Raw genomic sequence first — 18,398 nt, 5'->3', positions numbered from 1 at the left:
AATGCAATGATAAAAAGTCTGAATGAAGGTATTGAAAAACATCAGTTTTATGTAAACTACACAGTATTTTATTGACATCAGGACAGCAGAAAGTATACAAATCTGCAGGCTAACACACTCTCTTCCAACTGCACCTAAGAAGAAGATAATGATCTAAAACAAAATTGCTTGAAGCTAATAGGCTACATGCTTCTTGTTGTTCTGGGTTTGGTCCCTCATGGTTGAATTAACTAACTGGAAGTCGCTTTGGATAAAAACGTCAGCTTTTTCAATGGAATGTGTTGACAGGCCATAGAAACGTTGCTGATGAATGTCAGAACGCTGATTGTCCAACCTAAAACTAAGTAACCTGCGCTACTTCATATTGCTGTTGTAAATGCTAGAAGAGATTTGATTAGGGATGGGGCCAATCCAATATCAGTATTTTTTTTTATTTATTTTTTTAACCTTTTATTTATACAGGTATATCCCATTGAGTCCGAAGACTCTTTTGCAAGGGAGACCTGTTCACATTTACACGTTACCATTCACACACACATTCATACACCGATAGCAGGCTAACTATCGACATTCACACGATAGTTAGCCTGATACGGTTGCAATCTACGTAATCGAATATCGAACTGACAAAAATCCGGACTAAAGTAGACCGAAATGGTCTTTGAACACTGAGAATAATTGCATTGTTTGCTGATGTTTACTTCTCCATACCTACAGCAGAGTGATGATTACCTTTGGATCAATCGGGCCAAATCCTGCTGGGTCACTTAGTAGCTGGCTATTTCCTCTGTGCGTGTGTGTGTGTGTGTGTGTGTGTGTGTGTGTGTGTGCACTGTGTATACACATTGTCTGGCTGCCAATTATTGGCCCCTGGCTGATGTGAAGTATGCATGAAAATGAGGCCACAACTGAGTCACATAGCTTTATAATGTAATGTAAGTTGGCCACAGGGCAGCAGGTAGCACGCCAACTGTTACACTGTTTGTGTCAGTGTGTGTTTGTGTATGTTTGAATTCAATGTTTCTGTTAGCCCACGTATGTATGGACTGGACACACTGAATATGTATATGCATGTTGGATTCTTCTGTTTTTACAGCCTGCCGCCACAATTACATTGGGCAGGGCTGTAGGTATGTTTACACATCCTTGAGAAGAATACAACACATGACATTAAACAAACTGTATGCTTGCAGTACAGGTTCCCCCAATTAAATCTGCAAATAAACAGGTGGAAGCTCGTATTCACCCCTAATATTTAAATGAATGAGCTCATTAGGAAAGCCATTTGTTTTATAAAGCGTGGTTATTATAGCAGCTTGGAAGGAGCTTAAAGTTTAAGGAGGTTCACGGTAACAGTATTTTGCATTTGTTGTTAATTTTCCAATATGTGGTTATTGAAAAAAAAAACTAATTTGTTTGTTGAAATGTAATGTTTTTTTTGTAGACATGAGCAGAGCCTTTCCACCTGCCTCTGTAACTCTGTGTGCTTCCAGGTGTCTTTCTATCGTCTCTATATAGTCTCAGTGTCTGCTGTTTTCTTTCAGTCCAACTCATCTCGGTCGCCCTCCATCTTTTGGGATACCATTATTTTTTTCCTCCTTTGACGTATGATTTTTGTCTTCTCCCTCCAGTATTGATTTCTGGATCTATCTTCTCTCTGCTCCTTCCCTTACTTATTTCTTCCTTCTTTATTCAGCCAGGAGACCTATTTATTATTTGTCAGTAATGTTCAGCCAAACCCAGACCACATCATTTTACAATATGGTTGTATTTCTTTTTGTTTGATAGTGTTCTCTCCCTTGTACAACATGGTTTTATTGAGTCTGACAGCTGGTTGCCTCCAGCTATTGTCTTGCTACAACTCTGACAGAGTGCAGGTTGAGATAGTGCTGGTACAGTATGGGATCATTATGCAGCAAAAGACAATAGTAAAACAAGACAGTATAATACAGTGTGATTAGGGCTGCAATTAAGAATCGATTTATCTGCATAGTATTTCCTACATAAATGTACTCTTTGTTTTAGTTTACAATATCCAAACATATTCTGTTTATTATCATGTTAGACCTACAGAAACAGTTAAACTCACATAGAAGAAAGTGAAATCAGTGAATGAATATAAATGAATAATTGATTATCCAAAGTTCGGTGAGAGGAAAATGAAATGATGAAACAACACAGTATGAAAGTATAATGCAGAAGAATGATGCAACATAACAAAATACTGGAGAAACCTCAGATACATATTAAATATGAATTTGAGTGTTGGAGTTTGGGGGAAGGTTGCTCCTGTTTGCCCCTTGTGTGTGTTTCCTGTGTCCCTTACCTGGGGGGAACAGGTGGAACTTACTCAAAAGGTGCAGGACTCTCCAACTTGCGTTCCATCATACTGTGTCCAAATTTTCCAATATTTTATGTAATTACCATTGCACAGAAAGTGGCCACAATCCTTTGGTTGATAAGTTATTAATAATGAGTAGTTAAAAATATTATGAATGGATATGCTATGGAGAATTACGGGACCTCCTGAATATAATTAATGTCTTACTGTATGTTGCGGTAAACAGTGGTGAAACCTATCACTTTAATATTTATTGTTGTTTTTTCCTAATAGGATGCATCATTTTAACTCCTGCTGGCTGCTGCTGGTAATGAAAAAGACATAATTTCCTGTGAGTTTTTTCTTTCTTTCAGGAAAGACCTCCCTGACACAGAACGTTTTGAATAAGAAATGCAAGAAAATATCTTAGCAGTTTAAAGTGGAAATGCTATTTCAGTCTAGTGTTTTTAATAAGCTGCAACATGCAAGTCAAAAGTCAAATAAAAAATGGAAACAAATATAAAAAGAATTTGAATCTGGCTTTGGAGAGAGAAAAAAGCACCCAATTTGTGTTCATCTGTTATAATAAGCAGACGCACTGTCACACACTCTCTCTCCTCTCTCTTATCTGTCTCTTCTTTTGCTTTTGTGTTAAGGCAGTCGCAAGTTACCCAGTGCAGACCTGGAGTCTGCTTCACTGGACTGATTGAGATGAAGTTGTACATTTGTGAGTCTTTTCTTTTCCATCTCCCCGTTTTCCTCCTTCCACTCCGTCTCTCTAGAGAACAAGGAATATCTCAATCTTTAGTCTGGGCTCTGGTTCCCTGGACTGATTGAGATGGGGTTGTCTGTACTACATGGGAGAGAGCTAGGCAGGGAGACACACAGTAGACATGAAGATTAAGGATGAATGATAGAATGGAAGGATATCAGGTGGAGACAGGGTGATGGGGAAAATTAACAATGAGACTTTTGGAAGTCGCAGAGATGTTAGCCTGCCTCGTGTTTTAGGTGATCCTTCTGCCAAAAATGAAGGGAGTGGGATTTAAAAGAGGGAAACAGTGACATATCCAATTACAGTCATTTCTTCCACTTTTAACGGGTCAGCGGCTCCCTCCTTACATACGTCTTACGAAATGCCGGGCTGCCACCAGAACAAGAGGTTAAAGAGACTGTCCTGTCGGCTTACAATCACAGGGTCAGCCCCCATGACAGCTACATGTGACAGAGACACCGGACCCTTTATTGGGTCATTAAAGGCACCAGGAGCCAGTAAATGCCTAAAATGGATGTGTAATATAAAACAATTTGTCAGCATGAATCAAATTATAGCCAGAAAAATGGGATGTAAACAAATATTGATAATCACTTTACTAGTAAGACGTGTAAATATGTTTTGTTGTTGTGAAGGTGGTAGACTAAACACCTTAAGCAGCCAAAATCTGTCAAGGTGGCTGCTGATGTTGTGAAATAATTGGCATATAATAGATTAAATGTCTACAGTGCATAATTAAGGTTGTAATGTTTTCAAGTGAATGTTGCACTCAAGGTGATTAATTTGTTAAAGTAAACACCCAAAATGCAAAACCGAATAAACTAACTAATTGGATCTATCTTTTCATACAATTGAAAGGCGCTTGAACCTTTAGTTATTGAGATGTTTAAAGGGAAATACATTTGTATTTGATGATCATATCTGCCAGCCTTCAAGAGCCCTGGGAGTGTGTGTGTGTTGTGTGTGTTGTGTGTGTGTGTGTGTGTGTGTGTGTGTGTGTGTGTGTGTGTGTGTGTGTGTGTGTGTGTGTGTGTGTGTGTGTGTGTGTGTGTGTGTGTGTGTGTGTGTGTGTGTGTGTGTGTGTGTGTGTGTGTGTGTGTGTGTGTTTCCCTGACAAACCTGCTTCCACATGAATAAGTGTGTGTAGTTTTTTTTTTTAATTCAGCCATCATGAATTTCATCAGCGGTGTTTTTCCAACTGTGGAATCTCAAAATATCTTTGGCGAAATAGGCCTATTGCACTCCCCTGACTGTTGATGTATCAAATCTTCTGGGATCCAACAGTAACAGTGTGCCTTCCTTTTGACTCCTGCCTTCAGTTTGTCTTTTCATCCAGCGCCTGTGAAAGTTTTTGGGATGTACATGCTCAACACTTACAGTATTTGTCCCCAGCTATTTCATGCAATTTGTTATTGCTGCCTTGAGTGCCTTTGCTTTGACACAAACACTGACTGTTGATCCGGAGTCTGGCTGTAGAGTTTGATGACGTCATCTCAATATATGTTATTGGCCAGCTGGGATAAGGGTTGCTTATGTGTGTGTGCCATGGGTTGTGCAAAAATTAACCTGCACAGGTGCAAGGTGAGCAGCTCCATGAGAATACAGTTGGCAGTTCATACATCCTTAGTGTTGACAGACAAGGCGTTTTCCCCCAATACTCATGGTGTCATCGGCTGCATGTTCACCTGCCAGCAAGTGGCTCAACCAGGAAGACATAACCAACCAACCATTAACTCAATAGTGCAGCAATTCAGTCACTCTCCCATCCACAAGTCAGGTGTATTAAATGAAGTTTTTTTTAGCTAAGTTGGAAGCACTACAACTGGGAATTAGACCCAGGTTGCTGCCTTGATGGGTAAGAGGATAACAGGCGTCACAAGTTGAACTAGCTAAAATTGCTAGTAGATCCTCTCATGACTCACAAACTAAAATGTTCCTTTTTTATAGAATTTTGAAAATATAACCATGCCTCTGCCACTCATGATAAATGCCTTTCATTAACCATACCACAGCTCAGTTAAGCTGCGCCCTAAAGTACAGCCACCAAACTAGTGGAAGACACCTGAGTAAATATATTTGGCAAATACGGATGTATTTTTATGCTCATTCCGTCGACCGTTTGATTTAAATGTTCTAATGTGTCCTCTTTGCCATTTCCACCACAAAGTACTGTGTTGTTGTAAATGCTACCAACTTCTAAACAACTCATTTAGAAGGATATTGTAACATTACAACTATATTGTGTCATATTCTTTCTTAGTGATGACATTTTTCTCTGGGTGGTCAGGGAAAAAAATGTACTGGGCTGCTTTAAAAAAAAAAAAAGAAAAACCCTTAGGTCCCTGAGTGTGGTTTAAGTGGGTCGTCTGAGAGTTTAATAGGCGAGGGGGGAACCCTGAGACGGGATCCAAGCGTGCAGACTTGAAGTCAGACAGACGTAGCTGGAGGAAGTCAATGATGTACTTAACCGCTCTCCTCAAAGGCAGGATGACTTGGCCGAGCTAGACAGATGGGACGAGGTGGAGAGAGAGAAGCGAGAGAGGCTGCAGAAGTCAATAATGTACTTAACCTCCGCTTCCTGTGTCCCTGTTATTGTAAGTCAGGGAAGATGGGAAAGGGCAGGAAAAGGAGGAAGAGGGGAAAAGTATAGATGGCAGGACTCTGGAATGGAAACGGGCGTAGCGGAGGCAGCGGAGGAGAAGCACTGCGTTATTCTGTCAGCATAAATGTCAGCGTTGTTAAGTGTGTGCAGGGCAGGCGGGAGGCCGGGGCGCAGGAAGAGCCCCATATAAGAGGGAATAGCCCAGTTTTACGGCTGCATAAATCTACGTTCCCACACTGAAGGTTGTAACCCACCTCCCTCCTCTTTTGGCTTGCCTGCCTTGCTGTAGCAGCACACTTAAGCCTCCTTTTTGACTTCTTGACTCTATCTGCCGCACTCTTTCGCTTCAATTTTCTCTCGTACAAACTCTCTTGACCCATGCCCTCCTCTTTTTCATCTTAGTGGCACTCTATATATTTTATTTATTTGACCCCCGAGCAACCAGACAAGAGATAAAACATTTCTTCAGGCTTGTTCTTTGCCTCCTATAGGTGGATTTTACCCTTTCACTTAAATCCTCCCCAGGGACACTTTCATAACAAGCCACTGATTTTTTGCTAGGAAGATTTGTTTAATCATGAATCATAATATAAGATAGCGTCATAGTATAAACATGACTATCTGATTATACTTTTCAATGCCTCCGGTTGTGCATCTTCTTGTTTTCGTACCTGAAAGCACTGGTGAATCTTCTTTAGTGGCCCACAAAGCTTTACTACCATTAGACATAAATACACATTGACAGCAAAGTGAGATAGGTGACAGATTGCAGGATAAGTGATAATAAAATGTCTTGATAGGGAGTTGATCCACCATGAGCAAGAACAGCTTCAATGCTTCACGACACACTGTAGATTGGTCTAATCTGTGGATCTCTGCTGCTGCTGTATTACAAAAATGTGAATGTAGGTTTTAAGTTGGATGGAGATCTGTTGGCCTTGGAGGTCATACCGCATGATTCACATTATTTTCATACTCTTAAAACCATTTTAGTGAGCCTGGGCCGTTGTGTTTAATGGTATTCTTCCTTATTTACTATGATTTTCCCTATAATTTACCACCTGTCCGGGCTGAACACCCCAAAAATGAAAAAGGGATAAAATGTTCACTCATAGTAAATGCCACTGTTGCTGAATTGAACTTTCTCTTCATCTAGTGTTCCTTTCTCTTGACATTTCAAACATAATATAAAGCAGTGCTGTTTGGAAAATGGAAAGGGTGCTATTTCAGCTTCGGCAGGATAAATAAATGTCTTTAAACACCCTTTTCCCACACATTCAGATTTTATGCCCCCTTAAAAAGCTTTCTGACCTTTTTCTCTCTGACGCGCTGTCCTCATTCTGACGTTTTTCAGACTCTTTCCTGGACAACTCTTTGCCTCTAACATTTTGTTTATTTTCCTAGTCCAAACATCTCTTTCTTCTTATTCTCTACTGTCTCTCTGCAACATGCAGTAGATGTCCTATGAGCAGCCCAATGTCACTATTTTCACATCTTTCTCTGTCCTCTACAGATAAGTAGAAAAAAAGAAACGGTAATACAATCAAAGTAGTTTTCAACTGTTTTCACTCGAATAAGAATTAAATTGCATTCTCTATGCAACGCTTCTGAGTTGAACACACAGCACTTGTTGTCAAATTGGTGTAGTTGTCGGCTCATCAAAGCTTGTAAACTCTGAAGTCCATCAAAGACAGTTACAAGAGTTTTTCTTCTTTTTAGTCATCTTACTGGAGAAACACACATCAGTTCATCGAAAAAATATGTGTTTTTTTCTTTCCTATTGACACAACATTTTTAACTACATATTTCTTCCATTTTTTCTGCTGCACCGTTTGTGTTAAGTATGTTCTCGATGATAATTTCAGATGAGGGTCCAGGAAGTTGATTCTTTGTGACAGAAACAGTTTGCGATGTTGTTGCTGTTGGTTCGTTTCTTTACTGTAGCAATTTCTCAATTGTTGATTTTGTTTTTAACTCCCCATTTTGCATTGTGTCTTTCAATGTCCTTTCAGTTCAGTGATTTAAGCTTCAGAGAGTGTCCTAGTTTATGGTGGTTGAGGACAGATAATCTTTTGTTTTCCATGTGTTGATCTGGTTTTACTCTATTACCTCCAGTGTTAAAGCAGATGCATAAGGGCACTTACACAATAGCCCTCAGTGAATACAGCACCAATGCAGGATGAATTCACAGTCGGCACGTACAAGGACTCCCATTGTATGTGAAGACACATAACAACTGTATCAGTGTGAAGTTCCCAGCAAGTCCGAAGCGCTAATGTGTAACGGTGATCAAATCAGTTTATTCTGGCAGGTGGCCTGCTGGAGCCTCTGACAGATTGGTGCCAACAGCGCATTATTTCATTAACACTTGTGTTTTCATGGTGAACATCTTCTCACTCGTCATTTTTTTTCTCTCTCTCTCTCTCTCTTTCTCTTCTCCCTCCATCCCCCCTGACAGATGGAGAGTGAAAACAAGAGGAGAAAATACTCCACAAGCAGCAACGACTCCGACACCACTGACAGTAAGTAAGAGAGAAGTTTGGGGAATGTGTGTGTGTGTGTATTTGTATTTGTTGGTGAGTGAGGGACCTGGAAATTAAAAAAAAAGTGAGTTCCTGTGCTAGTACGGTGAACTGCCGGGGTTTAGTCAGCTCCCGGAGGGTATTTCTTGTATTCACTCTCCATATAGACTTTCTTCCTGCCTGTCTCTGCTCATTAAGACTCCCCCTTTTTAAACACAGTCACAAAAGAAGAATGAACAGGTAGCCCAAGGAGCGTTCAAGGCAGTCAAGAAATATTTAAAAATCTTTGCTACTGAAAAAGCAGGTGCAAAGATGAGATTTAAACTGGCCATAAGAACGATTGTGATCAGACACAGGTTTGCCTTACACAGGGTTAGTCCATCCAAATCTACTATTCATAGAGAAATAAATAAACTAATAAAAAATATATGCTTACATTGATTTAACTGAAACAGATCCTTAAAAAGGAGAAAGGAAGATGGTGTTTAGTAAACCTGAAATGTGAAAATGTGAAATCTTGCATCTCTACTTTCTTTTGATAACTTATCCACAATTTGTGTTTTGCTGCATTTGCCTCAGTTTTATAGTGTGAGATCAGCTACTGGACCTGCTTCTAGCACATTACAGGCACTGACAACTTCTGCTGGAAAATCTCTTCATGATAATAAACATGAGCAGTGGTTCAGTGTTACACAAGCACACCAGGCTCTCACAGCTGATAACAGTCTACGAAATGGGAAGATTTAGTCATTGAAGACAGCAATTTTAATATGAATTTTAAATGCCATTCTTCTTGGCTTTTGGCAGTTCAACATGACTCATTCTTGGCATTTTGCTGCAACAAGAAAATATATTTCAGGCAAGTATAGACAGGAAATCAGATACATCAGTGATATAAGAGTGGACCTTATTTTTAGTTTTATGTCTCACTTAAAGGCCTGCTAAACAAATGAAGGATTCAGATATTTTGATAGTAGGCGATGAGTTTAAATAATTGAAGAAGAAAAAACCCATACTATGTGAATGTAGAAAAGTGAAGAAAATGGCTTGATTAATCCACTTTCTTCAAGTATCCAAGACAAGGGAGTTCATTTTTCTTCATGACATTCCAAACACATTCAAGTTTTTTTTCCTCAATGCTGAGCGCAAAATGTATCATAACATTTTTTATTCTTAGTTCTTTTGGCACATTTTTCTGTACTTCAGAATAAAACATTTAATTAGATCTTTTTATTTAGAATTTTAGTTTTTTTATTATTGAATTTTCAATGTCAAATTATATTATTATAAAGGGTAATATTTTCTCAAAGGTTTTGGCAAAGTTGTTGCTTCTGGAATCTAAATAAAATATTTATAAGAAAGCTGAAAGACTTTCCTTTCTTTTTTAATTAAAAAAATATTTTCGGCCGTTTTTAAAATTAAGATCTGTTATTATTGTGAATTCTTGTTAATTTAGCCATTTAAACTTTAAAAACGTTAACCTCAGCAGGGCAAATAAAGGTTTAAGGAAACTGTTATGAGGTCACATGGCTGCATGTATAAAATATTTTACCAGACACATGCCGAAGGCCATGCTGCATGCTTTATACTTAGCTGTTAGCCGTTAGCTTCCCCTGGCCAGTGCTGCGTGGGATCCAGCTGCATCTGTTGACTAGAGGTTATCATGTTCCTAATTGAAGGATGCCCATGATAATTTAGTCTGCCGTGCACCAAGCAGGGCTTTTAATTAACACACGGCCATGATGGTAACCTCCAACTGCGCTGCGGCCCGTTTGGTTATCTGGCCACAGCTGCCTCATGTGGAGCGTGGGGATGTAGCTACTCACGCACGCACGCACACACACGCACACGCACACACACACACACACACACACACACGCAACCTTTGGTGGAGTGCAGATGCATTAGCAAACCCAAAAATGTCCTTCTGATTAGCACTCAGTCCGAATGAATACCACACACACTTATATTCAATCTATGACAAATGAAAAGAATATACTACATAATGTGTCTTAGTGAGGGGTTGTTCTACTTTGAACCTCCAGAACAGATTCAGTGCTTTCCGAGTCGCTGAAAGGGTTTTGATGATGGTGTTGGTTTACATATCACTCCAAAATATCTCATGTAGGTGTTCAGGTTTGTTGAAAAATTTAAATTATGAGCACACACTTACACAAAAGCTCCCCCCTCTCTCATACGCATGTACACACACACACACACACACACACACACACACACACACACACACACACACACACACACACACACACACACACACACACTGTGTCCCACCACAGTCTGTCAGGTGGTACACTTTGACGCCACGAGTCAGAACAGCTGAGTGAAAGATTAATTAGAATGTCTGTCAATTCACACCATATTCACTGTCATGCTGTGAAAGTGTGCTTGTGCGTCTAGGTGTGTGCGTACATATGTGGAAAATATATGTTTGTGTGAGCCACTCTATATTCTGTTTGTGTGTGTGTGTGTGTGTGTATGTACTGTGTGTGGAGAAATAGAGAGAGGTAGTCTCAGTAATTTTGAAGACAAGTCCGACAGCACTTCTGCCCTCTAAGCTGTTACTGATCCAGACGTCACAAGTAGAATTAGCACGGTGGCAGTACTCCCTAGTAGCAAGGGAAATATGTTGAGTGGGAGGCAGCGCACACACATACAGTCACAGTCACAATGTGCTATATTACACAGTATTGGCTAAAAATGTTTTCCATTATGCCAGTGTGATGTAATTTAATTGCTGACGTGAATTTTTAACGTCTGCATGACCCACGGAAGAAAACAAATGTTTCGGCTTTATCTTTTGTAGTTGTTTTGCGATGAAAAATATATCTACAAAAGCATACATGTCACACACACTCCTCTGTTGACATGGGCACACAGGAAAACACACACACAGGGCTGCTGATTGAAGCAGTGGGTGGGGTATTGGCTCCAGTGTCTGGTTAATTGGCATTAAGTTATTTATTAATGAGGCTGTAAAGGACCACAGTGGACTAACTGCTTAAAGGCCTACTTCACCGGTTGGAATATGAAGGTGTATTGAACTCGGAGATCCTATTTAGGATAAATGTGCAAAAAAAATTGAAATCGGATCAGCCTGAGAAAAGGCAGAAAGAGTGTTTTATGGTCTCACTGTCTAACCCTACAGTTTCCTTCTTGTGACATCACAGTAAGGGTTAGGATTAACAGGACAGCTGGGCCAAGGGAAGACTAAGGGAAGACTGAGGGAAGAAAAACCTCATTCATTATATTATAATAGTTATTTTATAATGATAGAACGCTGGTTCCGTATGGGTGAAGTATTCCTTTAACAAAATGCTATTTATGCTGTCATTACTAAACATCTTAATAGATCATCATCAGTCTGAATCAGAATCAGAGCAGTAACTGCCACGGGGCATCGGAAAAACGAGCAGGAAGGCTTTTGTTGGGCTGCTTTCTCTCAGTTCTCTGCAATGTTTATATCACACCCATCAGTATAAATTACAAAGGAATCAAACTCCCATACTCTTTTTAAAATGTCTACATTAATAAGCAGACTTTTTGCTCACTTTAAGTAACAGAATCCCTGCTGGTTCTGCGTTCTTATTGTAAAACCTCTCAGCATTTCTCCAGGACAATAACGTTTTTTTATAATACATAATACATAATTTGAACAAATTTGGTGTTCATGAATTGTGATCTACAGCTGAAAACCTGTTGTTCATATTCCCCAATGTAAATCAACAGTTACGATCATGACTTCACATAGATGAAAAAATCAAACACAGTTCAAGTCTGTCAGATCTTCCGCTCCTTATGAGTTTAGATGGGATTTTTTTTTTTTTTTTTTTGGTCCGTAAAAAAACACTTGTTGAGTATTGTGTGAAAAAGAAAAAGAAAAGTCTTAATAACACTGATCATGGCTGTCTTTGCTTCAGGTCAGGTGACATCGTGGTCCAGGTCATCCATGACTATGGGCACCAGCAGCACATGGGTCCGACACCAGCACAAGAAACCATCAGAGGTGAGTTAGCGTGGCAGTTCAGGCATTTACAGTCCATACAAATGTGTCCAATGAGAAACAATCTGTGTTTGGCAAAGCTTTGCTCCATTTCACTGCTGTCTGTTATTTGTTGTGTCTTTGCTGAATTGTCACAAATGGTCAGATTCCAACATTTAATCTGGTTGTTGTGGGTAGCTGAAACGCTGCATGTTCTGCTGCTATTGCTGTAATGATCCAGATTAACAACCAAGAGTGTTGTGTATGGTTTCCGGATGAGCTAAAATGGTAAATTTACATTGTTTTTTGTGCATAGCTGACAATACATGTTGAAAACAACACATGCAAATGCAAGATCATTTTCCTGTCTAAGCATATACTATTTATTAGAGAAAAATATTAAGTTTCCTTAAATAAATCGATAAATAAAGACAATTTGTGGCATCATTAGCATGCCTTAAACTCTTGTTCTACAAAGCCCTGATGCTGCCACTGCAGCTATATATCATTCCTTAACTGGAACAAACACATCCAATGTAAATACAGCCATCTCCGTCACCACAGCTAAATCAACCAGGCACATAGATGGCACAGATTGGTTAGCTAAATTACCAGGTTGAATCATCCATATGGTCATGATGACCGCCCCTTAGGGAGAAACTGGCATAAACCAGTTGGAAAATGGTACCCTGCACCAGTTGTGGCAATGCTTGGCCTCCCACAATCACACATTCCTCCCAGTCTGTGACTAAAGTGGGTTCAAATCTGTTGAAGAAGAACTCGTCTTTTGAAGAGTGTCCTTCCAAAAATAACTATCTGCCTTTTGGAAGAAATTATTGTGATAGCACTCCTAAAATTCTGAAGAAGTTCAATGAAGCTTAAACTTAAACCAAAAATATTTTCAAAATGAATTAACATTATTTAAGAGGCCCCCCCCCCCTATCCTTCCCCTGAAAAATGTCAATAAGAGTCTCAAGTTTTAGAATGTTTCTTTTTAGAAATGTTAACGAATAAAGCAAAATAGCATGCGTGCCCCCAAACCACCCCGAAGTACATGTCATCAGCGGAGCATCTGTCATGCCTCTGCATTTGAAGCTTCCTACCCCTCAGCTCTATCCAGCTAACCACAGGCTGTTGGAAGGTCCTGTCAGCAATCAGTCTCCCAGTAATTACTACTGTAGCTCTCTGCTGTGACCTGGGCCTCAGTCGCAGAGCCAGGGGCCACGTGTTCCTTTCATAAAGCTGCCTCCTTCGCCTTGCTCCGGGGGATGCTGCTCTTTCGTAAATGATGATATTTTGCAGCAATCTTTTTGCTTTTTCGTTAGCAGTGAGTGACAGGGAAGGTTGAACAAAAGTAAAAAAGGCGGGTTTGACATCTGAGCAAGGTTCAGTGCAAAGTTTTTACATGTCAAGAATGTTGCATGTGCATCCAAACAAAATTTTCAAGCGAGCTTAAAAATATTTAACTACATATGTAGTTGCTGCTTTTGATGTTAATTGGTTCAAATAAAAGGTAACTCTTCTTTTTTGACCATTATATAGTGACAACAACGAAAATAGTTCAATTCTTATTTGTCTGAAAAAACATTGCATGTCAGCACTTCAATCAGAGGTTATTGGTGTCAGTGTCCTGACGCATACTGCTAATAAGAGAAACAACTGCCAAGACCGATCTGGTTTGTCTGATTGACTGGGTGGCAGTATTTTAAACAGACAACCATCAATCCATTATGTTAATTATTGAAAATACATGGCATACTGTGGTAGTTTGTTAATACAAATGCCAAAATGATTTATACAGTAACTAAATATGTTGTGTTGATAGTGGCATGTGGACCTCACCGAAGAAAAAATAAATAAAAAAAATGTCAAAGCAAGGACAACAAAGGAGTATATTTTTAGGCATTGTTCAAATTTCTTACTCTATGAGAATATTTCAGAGGTTCACAATGCAGACATGTTCATGGAATGACACTCATCCTTGGTTTAGGGAGGTGTGGCGAAGGGTAAGCACTTAGGACCTGTAATGACAAAGTAGCTCTTTTCTAAAAATGAGCCATCTCTATTTGCGCACTTTGCGAGTCTTTGGCTTCCTGCTTTGACTTTTCTCAGAAGTGGTTTTAGAGAGCTTAACTTGGTGGAAGGAGGACACAACTTCCTTTTTTGTATGGCTGTTTTTATGTCACTTTAGATGAGGGTAGAGATTGACGGCTTTTTGAAAATGTTGTAGACAAACAGGAAGTCATGATGACATACAGTACTCTCACAAAAAACACATGTTTGGTTTTGTGGTTAATGGTTGAGGCAGCTTTTGAGCACAAAAAGAAGACAGCGCGTTGCAAAGTGTATTTGTGCTCTTTAATGTAAAGTAGCTACAGCGACCGAGTCACAACGATGACACTTTTTTGAGCAGCTCTTAGCCTCATCTCTTCTGACAAAAGCAGAGCTCCCTTTCTTCAGTGAAATCCCCATTGCTCCCCCCAAGGGAATTGCGTGACACTTGTCAAACACTGCTGCACGGACAAAGCACACACACACACACACACACGCACACACACACGCACATGCACACGTATTTCTTTAGGGAGCTTGAAACATTATATCGAAACAGAAACATGAATACACACAAACACACACCTTGCAATGGGTTTCTTCCAGGCTTGGGGCATTGACATTTTGGCCCAAGCACATAGAATCTTTTTAAGTCCGGTCATTGGTTGTTCTCTTAAAAAATCAGTCCAGTCATCAGGTAAACTATATGGAGGTGCTGCTAGTGTTTGTTGGTGTGTATCAATAGGTACATTTTAGGTACATCATCAGATATCAACAGTAGAGCTGCAGAAACTAAAACAAATTATAAGTTTTGCTTTCTGCACACCTTTTTACTGCAAAATTCGATAACTTTTAGTTTTTTGGAAGTTTAATAACAGGTGTTAACATCACCTGTTGTTAGGAACATAAGAGAGCAGGGCTCAACAATAAGGATTGCCCGACGTCCCGGGGCAAGTAAAACGCCACGTCGGGCCAGTAACTATGACAACCCACTTGCCCGAACGGGCAACCTGGAGTTTTTCCGAAATTATTGAAAAAAAATTATGATAATAATATTTTTATTTTTTATAGCGCCAAATAAAATTCATCTATCCACGGTCTTTTTTCATATAGAGCTGGTGCTCATTATTAAATAAACGCTTAGGCCTATGTTACTTATCTAATTTATGTGCGAGTAGTTGTGTCTGCTGCGTTGCATCTCTCTCCTCTGCTCCGTTTTGTGAAGGGGGGCATGGCTCCAGCGCCGAAACACACACACACACACACACACACACAGATTTCGGCAAAAAAACTGGTGCGCGTCTCTCACACACACAGTCAGAGAGATAGGAAAGAGAACTACACGCGTTACGTTGGTGTAACAGAAAGTACAAAAGCCAACGAGAAGCCTAAATAAGTAGACCCCAGCCGTCTGAAAAGCAGCAAAAATATTCGCGTTTTTTAAATGCATCCAAAGTGAATCTAGTAGCGAGGATGCTAACGTTAGCTCTGCTGCTAGTAGCCTACTACCAGTTTAATGTGTGCAGGTCAACACAAACATCAGCAACAGTTAGAGGAACATCTCTACAGCCTGCATACATCTTAATAAATGGACCTGAGGTGTCATTTCTCATACCAGGAGGCAGTGGAAGCTTGAAACTATACTGGAAAAGTGTTCAAAACAGCCTGTCCTGTGTCCTTAGCCAAAAGTTGAGATTTTTAACAATAATAATAAAAAACGTTTAAAACAGATTGTTGTAGGCCTAAAAAATGTCTTACAGAAAAAAAGTTCTAAAGAATTGCTGTTGTAAAAAGAATAAGGTACAAGAAAAAAACCTTTGTGTGACCAATGTTTTTTTTTGTTGCATAAAACACGTCTCATTTGCAGTTATTGTAGGTTTAGAAACTAAAAAATTACAAATGTTCCAACTCAAATAATATTTGAATAATAGCCTCCACTTTCAGTATGATCATCTATAACACTGTCCATGATGTGTTTTATACATTATAAATAAAGAGCGAATATAACAAATATTTGTACACCACTAATAAAACATTTTTTATATAGGGGCCAGTAAAAATTGACTTCGGGCAAGTAGAATTCAGACCCACTTGCCCGGTCGGGCAAGTGAAAAAAAACCTTAGCGTTGAGCCCTGGAGAGCCTTTGACATTTCTGATTTGCACTTCAGTTTGCTCAACCATTCTTAATAATCGGTAGGCCTATGTAAATCTGACCCAAAGTATATTTAACTTGCTTTTATTCAAATATTAATTAGTGAATTGCAATATGGGGCTTTTATCACATCTCAGCATTTCTGATTAATGAAGTTATTCTCGATGCCAAAGGTCTAAGGATCTGATCTAGTGAGATATATTTAAGGCTCAACACAAATGTTTATACAGTTAGCAATTTTTGCATCTGGGCAATTTGCCAAATGCTTAAACTTAAGTGAGTATTTACAGTACAAAAACTCAGGTGTTAAGTGCTTAATAAAGGCAGTAAAGGAAAAGCACCACTTTATGTCTTTTGTCCTTTTGTCAGTTTATCGGAAAAAACTTTGGGTATCATGAGCCTTCTCCTCGACTATTCGGTCATTACCCACTTAATATTGTGTATTATAGCATCCAGGCATGTTGCTTTCCTGGACATTTCAGAGGTGTGGTGGAACGATGAGGACTTGATGAGGGTCTGCTGATCAGATGTCATAGTTTGAATTTCCAAACCTTGAACCTAGTCAAAAGTATCTCCATAAGTGAGGCAATGGTGCAAGAGGCTAAGGTAAATGTCACCTTAGAAGACTTTGACGCTTACAGCCTATAGGAGGTTTGTCAAACAAGAAGTGAGAGCACGCCACCTCCAGTGCATCATGGGAGGAAGGAAGTGGTATTGATGTGGGCTGATAAAAAAAAAAAATAAAAAAAATAAGCAGGTGCGATACTCTCTATACTTTATATATCCTCATTGTCTCTGTACACAAAGGTTTTATATATTTACGTGCAGGCCTATGTGTTAAAAGACGCATGCAGTGCGTACATGCAACTGTATCCATAAGGACAGTATAGCTGCAGCACCAGAGTCTGTAAAAGTAAACAAACATTTTAGAATATGAATGTTGGTATTTAGTGGGTTGGTAAAAATCATTAACAATGTTTGTTTTTATCGTTCTTACTGACCTTAGGTGATGCAAACACACTTCTCAAGGATAGTTTTACCGAGCTTTCCACCGTGGGAATTGTGTTTTTTCATTGTTAAATAAATGCATTTTTCCCTTACTAATATTGAAAATTTATGGTGAAAAGATAAGTAAGAGTAAGTTGAAAACCGATTTGATTAATCACAATGGATAAAAGTCACTGTGAATGGGTTTTAATAGTGGTAAATGCCAGTGGACATCAGTAATTATCAATCATTTTGAGTAATTATTTTGAAAGTGCAGTCTTTTTTACAGCCTGGGAAAGTATGTATTAATTCAGTTCTGAAATTCACAACAGCAGCAAGCCTCCTGAGAAACCCCTTATCATTTTATTTCTTATTACTTGTACTTGCTAATGTAATATCGCAATCAAATAAGAACATCGGAAAATTTCCTCGGGGTATTGACAAGCCCTGTAAAACATTTTCACATGTTTCGCAACAACTTTATGTTAAGCAAAGAGTCTGAGGCAGCTGCATACGCATCCAGATGTGCAGATGTTATAGGTGGATTGCTGTCAAGTTGGCAATATCCTTTATTGTGTAAACTTCTTGCGTGCCAACATCTATCCAAGACATTACAAGTTCTAATAATCTGGAACACTGTTGGATGTCTACATGTATAAGTGTAATAGTTAAATAATAATGTGCACAGATACAGGCCTGTGTATGTATATGTGTGTGTGTCCAAGCAGGCCAGCAGCTGTTGCTGCTCATTAGGTTATGGTAGAAACAGCTGTGAAACTCCATGGCAACCAGATGCAAACAGCTAAAGGAATGATAGAAAGCTGCAGTTGATGTTACAGTTTTTCTTTCTCTTTCTGGCTTACACACACACACACACACACACACACACACACACACACACACACACACACACACACACACACACACACACACACACACACACACACACACACACACACACACACCATCCAACACAGCCTCCAGCCA

The 18,398-nt window shown here is 39.3% G+C and overlaps 1 protein-coding gene across 1 annotated transcript in view; it reads left to right on the top strand.

Annotated features, from left to right (window-relative positions):
- The window catches only part of jade2 (jade family PHD finger 2), a 169,075-nt gene that overhangs the window by 13,249 nt on the left and 137,428 nt on the right, over nt 1–18,398 (top strand). The window contains exons 2-3 of the mRNA XM_080040454.1: nt 8,156–8,219; nt 12,158–12,243. Of these exons, the coding sequence (XP_079896580.1) occupies nt 8,156–8,219; nt 12,158–12,243 (150 nt within the window). The remainder of the gene's footprint in view (nt 1–8,155; nt 8,220–12,157; nt 12,244–18,398) is intronic.

Source organism: Ammodytes marinus (genome assembly GCF_949987685.1).
Source record: "Ammodytes marinus genome assembly, chromosome: 14".
NCBI classification, from domain to species: domain Eukaryota; kingdom Metazoa; phylum Chordata; class Actinopteri; order Uranoscopiformes; family Ammodytidae; genus Ammodytes; species Ammodytes marinus.
The sequence above is the reverse complement of the archived record's forward strand: the minus strand, read 5'-3'. Positions and strand labels throughout refer to the sequence as shown.